Source organism: Pongo abelii, chromosome 13 (assembly GCF_028885655.2).
Source record: "Pongo abelii isolate AG06213 chromosome 13, NHGRI_mPonAbe1-v2.0_pri, whole genome shotgun sequence".
Classification (NCBI taxonomy): domain Eukaryota; kingdom Metazoa; phylum Chordata; class Mammalia; order Primates; family Hominidae; genus Pongo; species Pongo abelii.
The window spans coordinates 60,513,350-60,530,052 of record NC_071998.2 but is presented as its reverse complement, the minus strand read 5'-3'; the positions used below and the strand labels follow the sequence as shown (position 1 = coordinate 60,530,052).

The 16,703-nt window shown below is 42.2% G+C and overlaps 1 protein-coding gene across 4 annotated transcripts in view; it reads right to left on the bottom strand.

Moving 5' to 3' along the window:
• The window catches only part of MAMDC2 (MAM domain containing 2), a 182,428-nt gene that overhangs the window by 92,911 nt on the left and 72,814 nt on the right, over nucleotides 1-16,703 (bottom strand). For all 4 annotated transcript variants that reach the window (XR_010136520.1, XM_002819853.6, XM_054520031.2 and 1 more), the window contains exons 6-7: nucleotides 7,016-7,272; nucleotides 1,826-1,919 (exon numbers count right to left, since the gene is read on the bottom strand). Coding sequence is in view for 3 of the 4 variants with exons in the window: in XM_002819853.6 (XP_002819899.3) it covers nucleotides 1,826-1,919; nucleotides 7,016-7,272 (351 nt within the window). In the remaining variant the exon portion in view is untranslated. The remainder of the gene's footprint in view (nucleotides 1-1,825; nucleotides 1,920-7,015; nucleotides 7,273-16,703) is intronic.

Below are 16,703 nucleotides of genomic sequence, written 5' to 3'. Positions count from 1 at the left end.
ACTGAGGGGTCAACAGCCCTCTTAACACATGGTCCTTGTTTTGCTGGAACCTTTCTTTTCCTTTCACCAGACAGACCACCTGTGTAGGAGGAAAGAGCTCACACAAATTCTCTTTTTTTCAAAAGGAGGAGCATTTCTGAACATTACTTGTGGGTGATTAAGTTGGTTCTGTTACCTCCAGCTGCCTCTTCACCCACCCTCTGCCCAGCGCAGATATTAGATAAACACCTCTTCTACCATAGACAAAACAAGGGAATATAAATTTCAGTGTCACTGCCTAGTGATAGAAAAAAGATCTTGTCTAAAAATAATGATAAAGAGGTTGTGAAATTACTATGAATGTAATTGAAATATTAACTGATAGGATTAGGGAGGAATCAAATGTAGAGAAGTAAAACAATGTTGGTTTCTGTGTTCTGTCAAATTTAGAGACTCTTAATCTTTGATTATTGTTTGGATTAAATCATTAAAAAGTATGTAAATCTAATCTGGTTCTATCTGTTTTACAACCTTTTAAAAAATTAGAATTAGGAAAAATAGTATTCAATTTCAGCAAATTAGTAGATTTCTGTTTAGTTTTGGGGTAACAGTTTAGCTCAAGTTGAAAATATTTTTCCATGTAAACTGTGGCTCACACCTGTAATGCCAGCACTTTGGGAGGACAAAGTGGGAGGATCCCTTGAGCTCAAGAGTTCAAGACCAGCCTGGACAACATAGTGAGACCTCATCTCTACTAAAATAAAAAAGCAAAAAACTAGCCAGTCTCAGCTGCCCAGAAGGCTGAAACAGGAAGATGACTTGAGGCCACGAGTTTGAGGCTGTGGTGAGCTGTAACTGCACCACTGCACTCTAGCCTGGGTGACAGAGCGAGACCCCCCAGTTCCCCTTCCCAAAAAAAAAAAAAAATTTCTTAGTCCCCTGATTTGCAGAATGTATCTGAAATCATATTAAATTACAAACCAACTCTATCTTGAGTGAAAGACCTCAAATGCCAAGTTCATAAATTACTTTCCATGCTACATAACCAAGGATAAGGGCTCACTAATAAGGCGGGGTGACCATAATGTCTCCCTTGGTCTCTCAAGGAAACAAATTCACTAAACAGTAAGGTCAATTTTATTTATCTGGGTTATCATTAATATATTATTATCCTTCTTATTATAAAACATTTGCTTTCTAATTCACTTTGAATCAATTTGCTTACCTATTTTTCCAGAGAGTAAAAATAATCCTCTCATTTTAAACATTAAATTTATGAAATCACAAAACTGATCATGATAAAATAATTTGAAGGTTCATCTTGGAAGTGGAAAGTAATTCAATTAAGAGCACATGCTATTTAGCTAAAACTATCTAGAGATGTCTACCAAATACTAACATCTTTAAACATGAGGCCATTTATAAATTTTGGATACATACAGTTGGAAAGGGTTTTAAAAATATATCATTCTATTCAGTAGATTGTGAGAGCTTTGTCCATCTACCCAGCCATCCATTTATGGGCCCAAGATATCCTCTAAAGAGAAAGATGGAGTGAGGGAGTGAGAATAAGTTAGTATTATTTAATTTTCTTTTCCTGGGAAGGAAAGATGAAACCTTCCTAAGATAGGACAACTGGCTGATGGTGTCAGAAACATTAGATTCCCTCTGTGAGGGAGGAAAAGAGAGTAATATTCCAGAAAAATGACCTTTGATTAAATAATTTTTTAAGGATGAGAAAAGGGGAAAGATATGAAAATTAAAAGCAATTAAAACAAGTTCTGACCACAAACATCTATTGAAACAGGAACATCCCAAAATGCAATGACAAATAGAGAATGCTCACCTGTCTGATTCTGGCAGTGAACAGGAGAGAACGAAATATCATCCAGGGCAACATAACCTCCCTTGGGACCATTGAAAGCAACTTCGAAAATAACCTGCAGAGGAAAATGGCATGCTGTCACATGTTCACATATTTTCAGTTTGGCTTAAGTGCTCTTAATGATTTAAAATGACATGTCAATCAAACCAGATGAAGCCAAGTTACAAGGACTCATGGAATCAGATTTCCAAATATGAGTTTGGGCAGCACCCTCCTCAACCTACAGTCTCTTTTTGGGAGAATGAAACTGCTATGATCTGAGTGTCTGTGGGACACTCACAAATTCTCCAAAGTCATACGTTGACATATGAACCCCTAAGGGAATGGTAATAGAAGGTGGGGCTTTTTGGGAGGTGATTAGGTTTTGGAATGGGATTGGTGCCCTTATAAGTGAGGCCCAAGGGAGCTCATTTGCCCCTTCTGGAATTTGAGGACACAATGAGTAGGTGCCATATGGACCAGGAAACAGGCCCTCACCAGACGCCAGATCTGCCAACACTTTGATCTAGGACTTCCCAGACTTCAGGACTGTAAGAAATACATTTCTGTTGTTTATAAATTACCTAGTTTATGGTATTTTGTTATAGCAGCCTGAATGGACCAAGACAGAGTCTCTAAAGTTGCCATTTATTGATGGATATGCCCCTCTTCCTTGAGTGTCAGCTGAAGTGCCTATGTCATTTCTGCTAGAACTACAGAACTAATTAGCATTATGAACTTCAATTAAAGGAAAAATCGGCTAAGAAAGCGGGCCAGGTTTTTTGTTTTGTTTTGTTTTGTTTTTTACCTCCCTGCCATCCCTCAGGAGCAAACACCCTCTGAGTTCTTTTCCTTCTTCCTATATAAACTCTACGTCAAGGCCTGGACAAAGATGCAACAGTCAGAGGTGAGAACCCCGATCTCAGCATGTGCAGGTATGTTCCAATGGTTAGAAAGAACATGGGCCAATGACTTCAACCCCTTTAGTTTTGCTTTCTCCTCTACCAGCAACTTTAACTGTGAGCTCAGTCAACCACCTTCTGCCTGTGACCATGGGGGAATCAGATGTCAGCACAGCCTTCACTTGTGCTGGAAAAACCACCCAGGTGTGCAGTCCTCTTGTGTGAGTTAATAACCTAAGAAGACGCAGCATGGAACAGGGCTTGAAACTTCAGTGCCTACAAAGGCCAGTCAGGTAGTGGAAATGCAGAAGTGGGCTTGGTATGGTAGCCTCTTGTGAAATAGAGGCAGAAACCCTGTCTAAAAGGGCAGCTGTCACTCAGCTTCATCAATTGCTGATATGTGGGAAGTCAGGCCTGTTATGGGTTGAACTGTGTCCCCCCGCATCCCTCACACACAATTCCTGTGTTGAAGTGCCAACCTCTAGTATCTCAGTATGTGACCTTATTTGGGAATAGGGTCACCGCAAATGTAATTAGTTAAGATGAGGTCATGCTGAAGTAGAGTGAGCCTCTAATTTAAATGACTGGTGTCCTTATAAAAAGGAGAAATTTGGATGCAGACACTCACACACACACACACACACACACACACACACAGAATGCCATGTGAAAATGAAGGCAGAGAGCTACAAGCCAAGGAATGCCAAAGATTGCCAGCACACCACCAGAAATGGGAGAGAGGCATAGGACAGATTTTCTCTCACGGCCCTCAGAAGGAACAAGCCCTGCCAGCACCTTGATCATGAACTTCTGGCCTCCAGAACAATGACATACAAAATTTCTGTTTTTTAAGCCACCTGTTTTGTGCTACTTTGTTATGGGCAGTCCTAGCAAACAAATACGAGGCCTAATGTCTCTGTATCTAGCAAATTATCAAGAGGATCTGACTCTAGATTTTATCTGAAATCTTTGAGTTTGTCAATGCTGGCAATTAATTCAAAAATTAAAACAAAAATAAAATGAAAAACCCCACTCCACAGCCAGACAGATCACCACTGTGGACTAGATTTGACCTCTAGGCTTCTAGTTTGCAGCTTCTTCTGAATAGAATAGTTTCTTGGAAGCAGACAGACCAGAGTTCAAATCCCATTTTCATCACTTATTAGCTAGGTGGGCCTGGATATATCACTGTATTTGTTTGTTTCAATGCTGCTGATAAAGACATACAGAGACTGGGTAATTTATACTGGAAAAAAAGTTTAATGGACTTACAGTTCCATGTGGCTGGGGAGGCCTCACAATCATGGCAGGAGGCAAAGAGGAGCAAGTCACATCTTATGTGGTTGGAAGCAGGCAAAGAGAAGAGAAGAGAGCTTGTGCACGGAAACTCATCCTTATAAAACTGTCAGATCTTATGAGACTTATTCACTACCATGAGAAAGGCATGAGAAAGAACTGCCCCCATGATTCAATTACCTCCCACTGGGTCCCTCCCACAACATGTGGGAATTCAAGATGAGATTTTGGTGGAGACACAGCCAAACCATATCAATCACTTAACCTCCCAGGGTCTCAGTTTTCTTATCTATAAAACACCTGTCTTGTAGGAATGTTGAGGAGATTAAATGAGATAATGAGATAATGTATACAAATATTCGAGCACAGAGTCAGGCACATAACAAGCTCTGAACTAATTTTCTATCTTTTTCTGAAGGTTGGTTGGCCGCAGTGGCTCATGCCTGTAATTCCAGCACTTTGGGAGGCTGAGGTGGGCGGATCATTTGAGCTCAGAAGTTTGAGACCAGCCTGGGCAACATGGTGAAACCTCATCTTTACAAAAAATACAAAAATTAGCTGGGTGTGGTGTCACATGCCTGTAGTCCCAACTTCTTGGGAGGCTGAGGTGAGAGGATTGCTTGAACCTGGGAGGCAGAGGTTGCAGTGAGCCAAGATCACTCCACTGCACTCCAGCCTGGGTGACAGAGTGAGACCCTGTTTCAAAAATAATTTTTTTTTTTTTTCTGCAGGTTGACTCCCTCTTGAACTTCTATTCAGGTTCCAGCCTAGTTAGCCACTAATTAGCTTGAGCAGATCCATTCTTCTCCAGCCCTCGGTTTCTTCATTTTTTGAAAAGAAAAAGAGTTTGGACAAAATAGTTCTTAAAGTACCTTTCACCTTAACAGTAATGGTCCCATAAGGACCTGGTACCTAAACTCTCCAAAATCCAAGGGGAAGCCTAGAAGTTTGTCTTGGCCAAGGGGGAAGGGCTGTGAATGAAGGAAAAGATGTGGACTTATGAGAAGGGGCAAATTAACATTACAAACTTAACACAGGTCCATGACATTTAGCTCTCAAGGCACTAGCTGGTAAAGAAAGTGAATGGCAAAATTTACACTGAGCCGGTGGGGCAAGAATGCTATTCCTGATCAGCATTTGCTAATCACAGCCTCTGTGCCAATGTGTTCTCTTGTTCAGACAGTCTCCAATGTTTGTTTTCCTTCTCAAAATTCACTTGAGAATGTGATGACATTAAACTCACTGATTTCTTCAGGACAACTTTCTTTTCCTGATGAGTGAGAGCAAATAACACCAGTGAATAGTTCAGACTAGTAGAGCGAAATCACACGTGTTGACCCAAAGGATGTGTATTGAGGTTTAGTAGTGTCCAGAGTTGTAACTTTTCAAGTATTGATTTTTAAAAATTCAGCAAAATTTGATTCAGACAAATGTTGCCCAAGGAGTTTGTGGTTGGATGGAAGGAGTTGGTAAAGAGAATGCTGTCAGTGTGTGTGTGGGACTCATCTGACTTTGACAGGAAGCTTTTGAAACAGTACATGCATTTCTTTTCCTCCTCGTAACCCAAACTCACAGAAAATTTTCCACTGGGCTGCAAGAACAAATTGAGACCTGGTTGGACTTTGGGATAGGAAATAGCACGCATTCTGCAAAAGACACTGTGCTCTCTCTAGAGTGTTTTTTTTTTTTTGTGGGGGGGGAGGTGGGGAGGTAAATAGGAAGGGAGTGTGGGGAGAGGCAGGCACGCCATCAGTAGATGAAACACATCAGAAACTAAGACCTAACCCTGTTCTCTGCAGCTCTACATCAGGCTAGCAGATGGCACCACCGAAACCCATCCAGAGGAATAATCTGCTTCTCTGGCACTTTAAAGGGAACTGGAGAAGATATTGCAAAAAGCACAAAGTGAAAAGTGGGGGATATTAATAACTTGGGGTAACCGAAACTCTACTTATAGCTCCAAATCTTTATAGCAATCTTATAGCAACCATATTGCTGCACCCACTGATTCTAGAGGTTCTATGGGGTCGTCAGACAGAGCTGGGCCTCCTTCCTCAGCTTTTGGTCAGATTTTAGTCCACAAACTTAGTTACTGAGTTCTCTGGCATTCACCAGCTGTGTGACCTAGAAAAAAATGTCCAATTTCTTGGACACTCTGTTTTCTTCCTTCTTGTCTGTAAATACGGAGATAATTTTATCTACTTGGCTGGATAGTCAGTACTGAAAGTACTTGTAGCTTCTGAAATACATACATAGATATAGACATGTATTCATGTATGTGCTTAGAAAAAGGTCAGAAAGATAGTAGAACTTTAATGTTAGTAGTCCTCCCCTTTGTGAAGTTGGCTGAGGGCATTTTAATTCATTTCATTTCTCTGAATTTTCTAATTCTTCTGCATTGAACACGTCACTTATATAACTGGAAAAAGTTTTAAAATGAAGGCATCAAGCTTTGTTTCAAACTAGGGTCATAATAGCAAGTTTATTTCTGATTTTACGACATTATTTATGTTGCAAAAAAAGAAATGAGTCACTTTTTCTAAAAAAAAAAACAAAAAAAAACAGTTCACTCAAATAAGGAAAACCTTCAAAACTGCTCTCAGGAAGGGTAGCTCAAGACTGAGTTTTACTTGGAGGGTTCTGATCTCCTCTTTTGAACCCTCTGTGACCACAGTGCAAGGTTCAGAAGGAGAGGGTCGCCAAGAAGTCTAGTTGGTTGACTGGCTTTTGCCATATTTGTTCTCATAAAAAATGACTCTTGCTAGGAAATGAAGGTGATAAAAGAGGCAGGCAAAGGGGACACAGAAGAAGGGAGAGCAGGAGAAGGGCTGAGGATGAGAAAGAGTACGGTTGAGGCACAGCAGAAAAGACAGACTGAGTGTGAGGCTGCACAGCCTCTCCATCTCCAGCCCTGTGCGTGGGTGGCATGTCTGCAGAGTGCCAGTGCACAGCTGGTGCGCACCAGTACACCTACCTCCATGGGGTAAGGAGCATTGAACTCGACCTCCGCAAGGTTCCAGGCAGCATTCCCTGGCCTGTCTGCTTTCCAGATTTCCTCGTAAAGGCCAGCCACATCCCGAGTGTAAAGGGAAAAGACATTGTCATTCCCCTGCTGGATCTGGTAATAAAATGACAGGCAGCCAGCCATGGGGGCCGTGGTCAACGGGGAGATGAGCTGTGCCACCTCCTGGAAGTGCTTCACATAAACCGAGTCCACGTACATGTAGTGACCTGAAAATCACACAGAGCACAGTGTTAAGAGTTGGGGGTGGGGGAGGGGAAGAAGTTCAGGTGAAATGGTGTGATTCTGCATTCAAAATAATCCAGCGGGAATGGTGAGGAGGAAGTGGATGAGTTACAGCTGACAGAGGTTTGGCCATGAGTGGATGAAGAAATGTTGCAGCTGCAAGACGGGTCCATGGAGTTCATTGCACTCTGCTAAATACAGGAAGAGACCATTCCTTTTACTTTCCTTACTTTTGATTCAAGTAAAATATACATAGAGAAAGGTAGATGTGTCATCTGTCAAGTGCTTAAGTTTTCACAAGCTCAACACACCCATGGAGAGAAATAGAACATTACCCGAGAAGCCATTCCCTCCCAATCCTTATTTGAGTCATAAGACTCTGAAGAGCACACAAAGCTTACCATCTATTCTTAAAAGGGCATGGAGAGACCCTCCTGCACATGTTTACAATTAATGCAAGATGTCACCATGTTTTTTGAGTGAAACTAAGATTTTGAATTCCAACTATATGGCAATTTGTGTGTTGTTAATAGCATGCAAGTCAATCGACACTGAAATTTGGAGGAGTGAATGTGTGGTACCACCCTTGGCAGGTCTTTGTGGGCTCTGGACCCAGAGGCTGGCCTCCATTAGGGGCATCTTGGTGAAACACAGAAACCATGTGGCAGAATGGAGACAGCCTTGACTTAGCATTGAAGAGAACTGAGGTTGAATCCTGCTCCACTTCTTACTAGCCCTGACATCTTGAACAAGTTTCTGAGTATGTCTGGGTCTCAATTTCCTGATCTCTAGAATGACAATCAAATACTTTCCTCATAGAGGCAATGAATACTACATGGAGTCATGTATGTAAAGTGCTTAGCGTGTGCCTGCTACATTGTAGCTGTCTAACAATTACAATGCCATTCACAATTCTAGAACCATGCTTGCCCTATAGCCTGTTTTGTATAAAGGGTAAGCTATCATTGTTAGCAATTTTGTATGAATTCATTGGAGTGATGACAGAGAAGTGCTATGCAATGCAGCTTCAACAGAATGCCCTTTCTGTTTACAAGCTCAGAATAATTACAGCTTAATATCTTCATTTCCATGACATAATTTCTGGTTAATAAGAATTCCTGGCCAGGTGCAGTGACTCATGCCTGTAATCCCAACACTTTGGGAGGCTGAGGCGGGAGCATTGCTTGAGGCCAGGAACTTGAGACCAGCCTGGGCAACATAGTGAGACCCCTGTCTCTACAGAAAAGCTTTCTTAAAATTATCTGGGCATGGTAGCATGCACCTCTGATCTTAGCTATTAGGGAGGCTGAGGCAGGAGAATCACTTGAGCCTATGAGTTCAAGGTTGCAGTAAGCTATGATCACACCACTGTACTCCAGCCTGGGTGATAAGCAAGACTCTGTCTCCAAAAAATAAAATAAAATAAGGAAATAAAGAATACCTTTTCTCCATTATGAAGAGCAGAGCAGAAAAAAATATTAGGAGGAACATATGCATTTATACACTGGACAATTACTGTGTATCTAGTACATAGCCCGGTATGTGGTGGGCTCTCAACAAATGGTTATTTAATGTACAGGCATGGTCTCAGAAAGGTCCTCATCTCAACATGGCAGAAGGGAAAAATGGACAGGTCAAAGCTCACTTTCTCCTGGTGGCAAGTTGTTCAACATCCTGAATCCCCTGAATAATCTTCTTTGAATATAGTTTACCTTATCTTCTTGCCAAACCACACAACAGTGAATAAACAGAGATTACGAACTCAAATTCTCAGAGGAGGCAGCCAGATTAAGTGTATGAGTGAAGTTGATTGAGTCAGGGAGAAAATAGAGAGTGGTAAATTAGTAGCCAGCATTTGAAATCATATTTCCCCCACATCAAGAAACAGAAATCAAGCTTATCTGGAAAAATAAAAACATCTGATAGTCCTGGGCCCATATTCTTATGCGGCAATAACCGGCTTGGGGTGAGAAGCCTGGCCCCTCACCCCCATGTTCTCCAGCCTCCCTGAGAGAGCAGGGTCTACTCCAGCGGATGCCCAGCACCCAGCCCCATGCTACAGGCTTTCCCCATCCTAGTCTGGAATTCAGGTTTTCATGGCAAATCTGTCCATTTTTAAGGGATGCTTCCTGTGTGGTTTGCTAGGGCTGCTGTCACAAAATCCTGCAAAGTGGTAGGCTTCAGCAACACACATGTATTGCCTCACAGTTCTGGAGTCCAGAAGTCAAGGGTCAAGATGTCAGCAGGGGTTGTTCCTTCTCAGGGCCATGAGGGAAGGATTTGTCCTGGACCTCTCTCCAAGCTTCTGGGGGTGTGCTGGCAATCTTTGGCATTCCTTGGCTTGAAGTCCTCTGCCTTTATCTTTACATGGCATTCTCCCTGTGTACATTTCTCTCTGTGCCCACAATTCCCCTTTTAATAAGGACAGCAGTCATATTGGATTGGAGGCCCACCCTACTCCAGCATGACCTCATCTTAACTAATGACATCTGCACCCATCTATGTCCAAGCAAGGTCACATTCTAAGTCCTGGGGGTTAGGACTTCAACATTTGAATTTTGACTGTGCACAATTCAACGCCTAACACTCCCCACCATATTTTTTTAAACTTTGTAAGCGCCAAATAAACATATCTGCAGGCTGGAAACCACTGTAGGCTCCACTTTGCCACCTCTGGGGAGGAATTTTAAAGGAAGAATCGGAATGTCAGACTGGATAGAATCAAAGAACCTCTGATATGGAGGGAAGGTCACTCCTCCATATCCCAAGCTTGGAAACCCTCTAAAGCACTCCTGGTGGCCAGCCAGCCTTGATGAGAACATTCTAGTAGTGGAGAATGCCTATGACCAGTTAGCTTCTGTAATCTGCTTCTGTTCTCTAAGGACTCATGTGAGTATCAAAGGCAGAGATGAAGTCTTCATTGCTCTTTGTAACATGACTTACCAATGAAACAGAATCTTTTTGTGAGATATGAGCAGGGAGAACTGAATGGAGGAGAGCTACAATTCTTTGTATTATAATGTATGTATAATACTTTGTTTCCTGGATACCTAATTGCAGGGGCCACAGAGATCCCCTTTAAGAGAACTTGCTGAAGGAACTATCATTGACTGGGTCTCCAGCCACCTCACCTTTGGACCTGCAGGAGAGTTTGTACCAAGACCACACCACTCTGAGCATAGCAGAGGGGCAGGCCGTTCTGTCTGCCACGGGGCCCTTCAGCAGCTCCCATTGGCCCAGGTTCTCCTCTTCCTCAGGGGTCAGGTTTGTGTCCTGAGCTGAAAGTTTTCCCTACCCAGGGCATCTTTATGACTTTTGTGGGCCCATTCCTCCATAAAAATAAAAAAAAAATAAAATAAAATAAATAAAAACTTAACATTTTAGTTTATTACTACATTGGCATAAAGAGATATATGATGTAGAATAGAAATTATTATATTCATTTTACCCTTCCAATTTTAAAATAAACAAAATTAAAATATTGTCATGGACCCCTAAAAATGCCATGGCTCCTAGGCACTATGGCTGCTGTGCCCAATAAGGACACTGGGCCTGTCCCCAGCTACTCTGGCTCCTTTCTCCTCAGAGCCTTCACAGCCATCTCTCCCAGGAAATCTCTTTCCCACCTAGTCCCAGCTTAGTATCTGCTTCCACAGCTAGCTTTGTTGTAAATTCATCTTCCTTGCAGATGACAGACATCTGAGAGTTGTCTTTAAAGGGTAGTAACTCACCTGCTGTGTGGACAATATTTTGTGCATTTGCAGTGAAAGTGCCTCACTAACAACTTGTGCTCAGGATGCTAGGCCAAGTGAACCACAGTCACATTTCTGATCCAAAAAGCATCCAGCAAACACAACACGATCTGCCCAAAGTGAATCACAGAGGCTGCTGGGAATAAGACCAAGACTGCTGACACTAAGTCTCATACGGAACCACCAGACTAGACCACATGCTCTTGCACCCTTTTTCTTTCCATAATTCATTTGTTGCCAAAGCTGGGTTCTATTTACTGACAATTTGAGCAACGTTAAGCTTCTCATTGGGGAACAAAAGGTAGCTCATCATGAGTTTACTATCTCGGTTGAACTGTTAGGGGTGATTCAGAAATTGTCATTCGGGTGTCTGCCCCAGGAGAAGAGGCTGGAGGAATGATAGCCAAACCAGGCTGAGTGTGTCATCAGATACAATCTGTTCTGAGGAAGAGGAGTCAATGGGTAGGTGGCTGCAGGTGCCATTGTATTCTCCTTTCTAAAAACAATGATGGTAGCCTGGAGTTCTTGGAAAATTTTGTCCAGTGTCTGATATTAGGAGAATTTTCCTGCCTAGTTCAATGAACCCAACATTCCTATCTGGCATAGGGCTCTAGAGCTTCCAGAACTTCTGGAAAAGGTTTTTTTTTTTTTTTTTTTTTCTTTGTCAGATCTTTAAGATTCGAGTAGGATGAAACTAGGTATAGATGGACTTTAAGTAGAGAGAATCCTTTAATCTGCCAAATCACTGGAGACCCTGCAGGCCACAGAGATTCTAAAGTATTACAACTTGAACTGAAAATGAAAGAGGTTATATGGGGGAAATGGGTTCCCCCATAAGATTAAGAATTGAGAAGCTTATTGCCACTCCTCTACAGTCTGTTCTACTTTGCCATACACAGAGTGAAAATCAATCTATTATTACCTAATTCTGGATTATACACAAAGAGCCCGAGGTTTCTAGGCGAAAAAAAAATTTCAGATTCAGTTGAAAGATCACAATTCTCAGTCATGCTGCCAGTGCTCAGGCCCCTTCTGGGATGGAGCCTGCGGTGCTGGTGTATGCACACTTGCTCCTGAAGAGGCTGTCTGTTCCTTTCTTGCAGCAGCCCCCTGTATTAGCTGAACTTTTCATATGGAACCAGTGGCCCCTGGTAGTCAGACATTTCCCCGTGCATTAGGGAAAGAACTTTAAAGGCGGTTCCTGAATGTTTATTTTCAAGCAGTCTGGCTCACCAGCATTCCCCCAAGACTGCCCTTGTCTTGGCCGCGGTGCCAGAGGCATCCTCTGACTCAGCTGTGATGCGCCCTGCTGGCCACATTTGCACTCCAGTTGTGTTGTCTGCTCCAGTGTTGCTGGTTGTCTGGACAAGCTGTCTCCCCAGTAGGGCAGACAACCTGGTCTGAAGAGATGTATGCCAGAGGGAAATACCCACTGGTCTGCTGCCATGGTGAGCAGACGGCACCCAAAGATAATGAGTTATGATGCATGTTTTTCCACCCTATGAGTCTGACAGTTATCTTCATGAGCCTTTAGTTGTAAGGGTTTTGGTGGCCCTTACTATGATAAAGTCAGACTCTAGTCTTTTTATACAGCTTTCAAGGATGACCTAAGCATGAATGAATATTACGTGAGACTTCTCCTATTTGTGCTAAGACCTCAAAGCCCCAAACAATAAGTGACAACAACCTCTATTTTCTAAAGAGTGGTGCTAGACTGTCAATATGCTAAGTGGCAGCCCCTGGCACCTACCCCAGCTCTATAAGTGTTAGCCCATCTCTCCCTTCTAGCCTGTGCATATGAGAAGGCTCGAGATGAATCAGAGATTGGAGATGGGGTTTCTATAAAGAGCGTTGTCACAGAGCTGCCCTGCTATGTATTTCCTTTTGACCTCTCCAGGGAAGGCAAGGGGATTGCTTCCCTTTTCTTACCTTCATCTAAAGGATGGGGGCTTAAGGGAACCACTCATGGAAGAGGTAGAGGAAGGAAACTGCCATGTAACCTCATCCCCTCCCCTATGTGCAGAAATTTCTGAGCTCTGCAGTTGCTCTGGACCTTGAGATGAAGGTGATCAGAGTTATTGAAAAAGCTTGATCAGTGATACCGGAGTGTGTGTGCGATGCAGAGATGGAGCCTGGCACTGGTGCATACATCTAAAGGCAAGAAACTGACTATAGGGACCTGTAGGGGAAGAGTAGAGAAAAAGGAGTTTGTTGCCAGTGAAATGCACTTCCAGAGTTTGAGGGGGCAATTTAGAAGGCAGCTGGGCTACACAACCTTAAAAGGACTCTTCTCAAGAGAACTGCCTACCAGTGCGGTAATTCCATTAGAAGGGAGCTGGTGGGGCATACCATGACTTATATGAGCTAAGCAGAATTCACAGATGGTCAGCCAGAGAGTTGCTCATCCCTGTCTGGCAACACTAAAGTGGGATCTCCCATCGGCCATGACAGGAATGCCAGAATTTGGCCATGTGCTGTATGAAGGTCATCAACTCTAGATTAAATAGCAACAAGCAAGTGAAACCTTTTGTCCCTGGTCTTTGCCTTTCTGTTCCATCTCCACCCTGCCCATTGCCTCCCAACTATGAAGCAGCCAGAAGCAGTACAGTAAGAGGGAGAAGAAGTAGGGAAGAAAAAGGTGAAGTATGATGAGACAAAGCACAAACCTTTCTCTCTACTGCTGTTGTGTGGCCCAGTCTGTGGGAAGATCTGAACCAGATGAGACATTGCAGTTGTGACTTGACTGAATCTAATCCTTGAAAATGAAGGTGTTTATTAATACCTGAAAGTAACTGGAAAGCCACAGTAAGTCATCCAAGGGCAGAGAAAGGAAATCCAGCAGACCTTGCACAAAGAAAATGGTAAGAAAATTAAGAAAGCTGCTTCCCTACCGAGTACTTACACCACGCACCAAATGGATCAATGCAGAGAGTAAATAAATAAGTCCCGTTAAGATGACTCTTGCTCATTCCAAACTGAAATGAGAAAAGAGTGTCATGAGTCATGGAGAGATGATCCAACCATCTCATGATGTTTGATGGAATTAAATAACTCTAACCTTATTTTAGATTTTGAAACCTTGTCCAGCTTCTTCCAGAGTAGCACCACAAGCAGGCTTGGTTTTTTAAATCTTAGCAAAGAGATGCATTTCCCTCATTATTTTTCCAGCAATCATCTTTTTTTTTTTTTTGCTAAGGTATGTAGAAAACAGTAATGATCTGAGCTGTCAGTAGGTTACCTCCTGAAAGATTTTGTTTCACTTCATAAAATATGAGTAAAGAAAGAAACCCATACGTGATGAATCAGAATTAAGGAAATACAGGATAAAAATCACATCTCCTCCAGTATTCCAAAGATGTCCCACCACAATTCTTACTGCATTATTTTAGTCATTTCCATCATCAGACAATAATTTGGGGGAACAATGCTCATTAAAAACCTTGACTCAATGTTTGGGGCAGATTGTTAGAAACATACAAGGAAATGAAGGAAAACTCATATCCACATTGTAGTTTTCAGAAATTACATTCACTGTTTGCTTTTCTACAACACAAAGACTAGCACTCTCCTGGGAAGACTTCCCTCAACCTCTCTGCAGTTCTGAAATTCCTAAGGAGACAATGCGCTTCCCTTCTACGTGCTGTTTTTCCAGTTTTTACCTGAAAGCAAAGGCAAAAGCTGCATCCAGTATATGAATGAACACAAGATGAACTCACATAGAGCAAAATCTGCTGTTGCGGGCAGACATCTGAACCATTTAATCTTTACTTTGCCACCCAAATTGATAGAGCTCCAGGGAAATCAATATATGCGGTAGAAACCAAATATAAGAGAGGGAACCTCTTTCCTTTTTAGAGCATTGGAGGGTTTATTTTGTTTTGTTTTAAAGAATGATACGGATCAAATCTTTGAGTCCTATGGGCAGAGCTTTTCAAATAAAATATTTTAGAGTCTTTTGAACTCATCATTTTTGGCCCTATCCTCTATAGGGGAAAGACTTACAGAGGACTCCAGGCATGAGGACTGTGTGTGTGTGTGTGTGTGTGTGTGTGTGTGTGTGTGTGTGTATGTGGGGATGTTGGCTAATGAATGGGCAAAATATTAGTCCAAAGGTTGAAGAGAACTTGGAGTGAAATAGCAGGAAAGAGTGGAATGCAGGCAATCAGCCTTCCTGCTAATCATAAGTAGGAATGTAGCCTGGAACTCAGGGGTTCCTCTGCCATGATCACATACCTTGGGATTCTCAAATGCTCTCCAAATATAAAATAAACCATCCACTCTCATGCCTCTACACTTTTGCACATGCTACATTTGTCTCCCCCTTATGCATCTGGCCAAATTCCAGTTCTACTATTACTTCCTTAAGAGGGCCTTCTCTGTACCCCAAAACCAAGGTAATATTTTGTCTGTGGTTTCATATCATTTATTTCATACCTCTATTAGTCATACATTACTGTGCATGCTTGCAAGTTTATGTAGCATTTTGGTATTCAGATAATCTGAGAAATGCCATAATGTACATGAGCACAGAACTATATTACAAGTGGTGAGAAATCCTGAAATAAAGAAATCTGTTTAGCTTTCTTTAATGCAGGGTTTCCCCAGTTTATTTGACCACATATCACCCTTGTGCCCCATATAAGGATTAGTTTACTAAAAACTGGTATTATAGGGAAGGGCATTTTGGGAAAAGTTGGTTCCTATAAACTCTTTGAGGTTAATGACTTTTTTTTTTAAAGCATCATTTTTAAAAAATTATACTTTAAGTTCTGGGATACATGTGCAGAATGTGCACGTTTGTTACATAGATATACATGTGCCATGGTGGTTTGCTGCACCCGTCAACCTGTCGTCTACATTAGGTATTTCTCCTAATGCTATCTCCACCCCGTGACAGACCCTGGTGTGTGATGTTTCCCTCCCTGTGTCCATGTGTTCTCATTGTTCAGCTCCCACTTATGAGTGAGAACATGCGGTGTTTGTTTTTCTGTTCCTGTGTCAGTTTGCTGAGAATGATGGTTTCCAGTTTCATCCATGTCCTTGCAAAGGACATGAACTCATCCTTCTTTATAGCTGCATAGTATTCCATGGTGTATATGTGCCATATTTTCTGTATCCAGAATGACTGTTTTTTTATATCACCAGGGTATGCAAGAATGTAAATATAAATACATGTAAAAAGTGCTTATTATGTGTTTGTTGAATGAGTGAAGGAATGAATAAGTGATCAATGAAGAAGCGTCATTCTGGTGTTGAGGCTCTGACTGGACTTACTATGTAATCCCATGGATGGCTGGAAGGTGGGTAGTCTTCTTAGACTTCCTCCCTTCAGCCCTCAGATCAGCTTCTTTTTCAGCCCACAGTATTGACATATGGGGACCAACAATGCTAGTAGGAAAAGCTGCCTGCCTTGGGGAAGTACTCTAGAATAGCCAAGGAAGAAGAGGAAGAATGGGAAAATGGAGAGAGGGAGATGGGAGGGGAAGAGGGAAGAGAGGCAAGTGCTTATGTCAGGGATGACAGCACCCTACCAGCAAGTTTTAGTGCTTCTCAAGGATGACCACACCACTATGCTTACATCTTGACCCTTCTGGTCAAGACATTAGAAAATCCAGGGCCTCTTTTTCTTACCCCTTGGTCCCTTTAGTCCTCTTTTTTTTTTT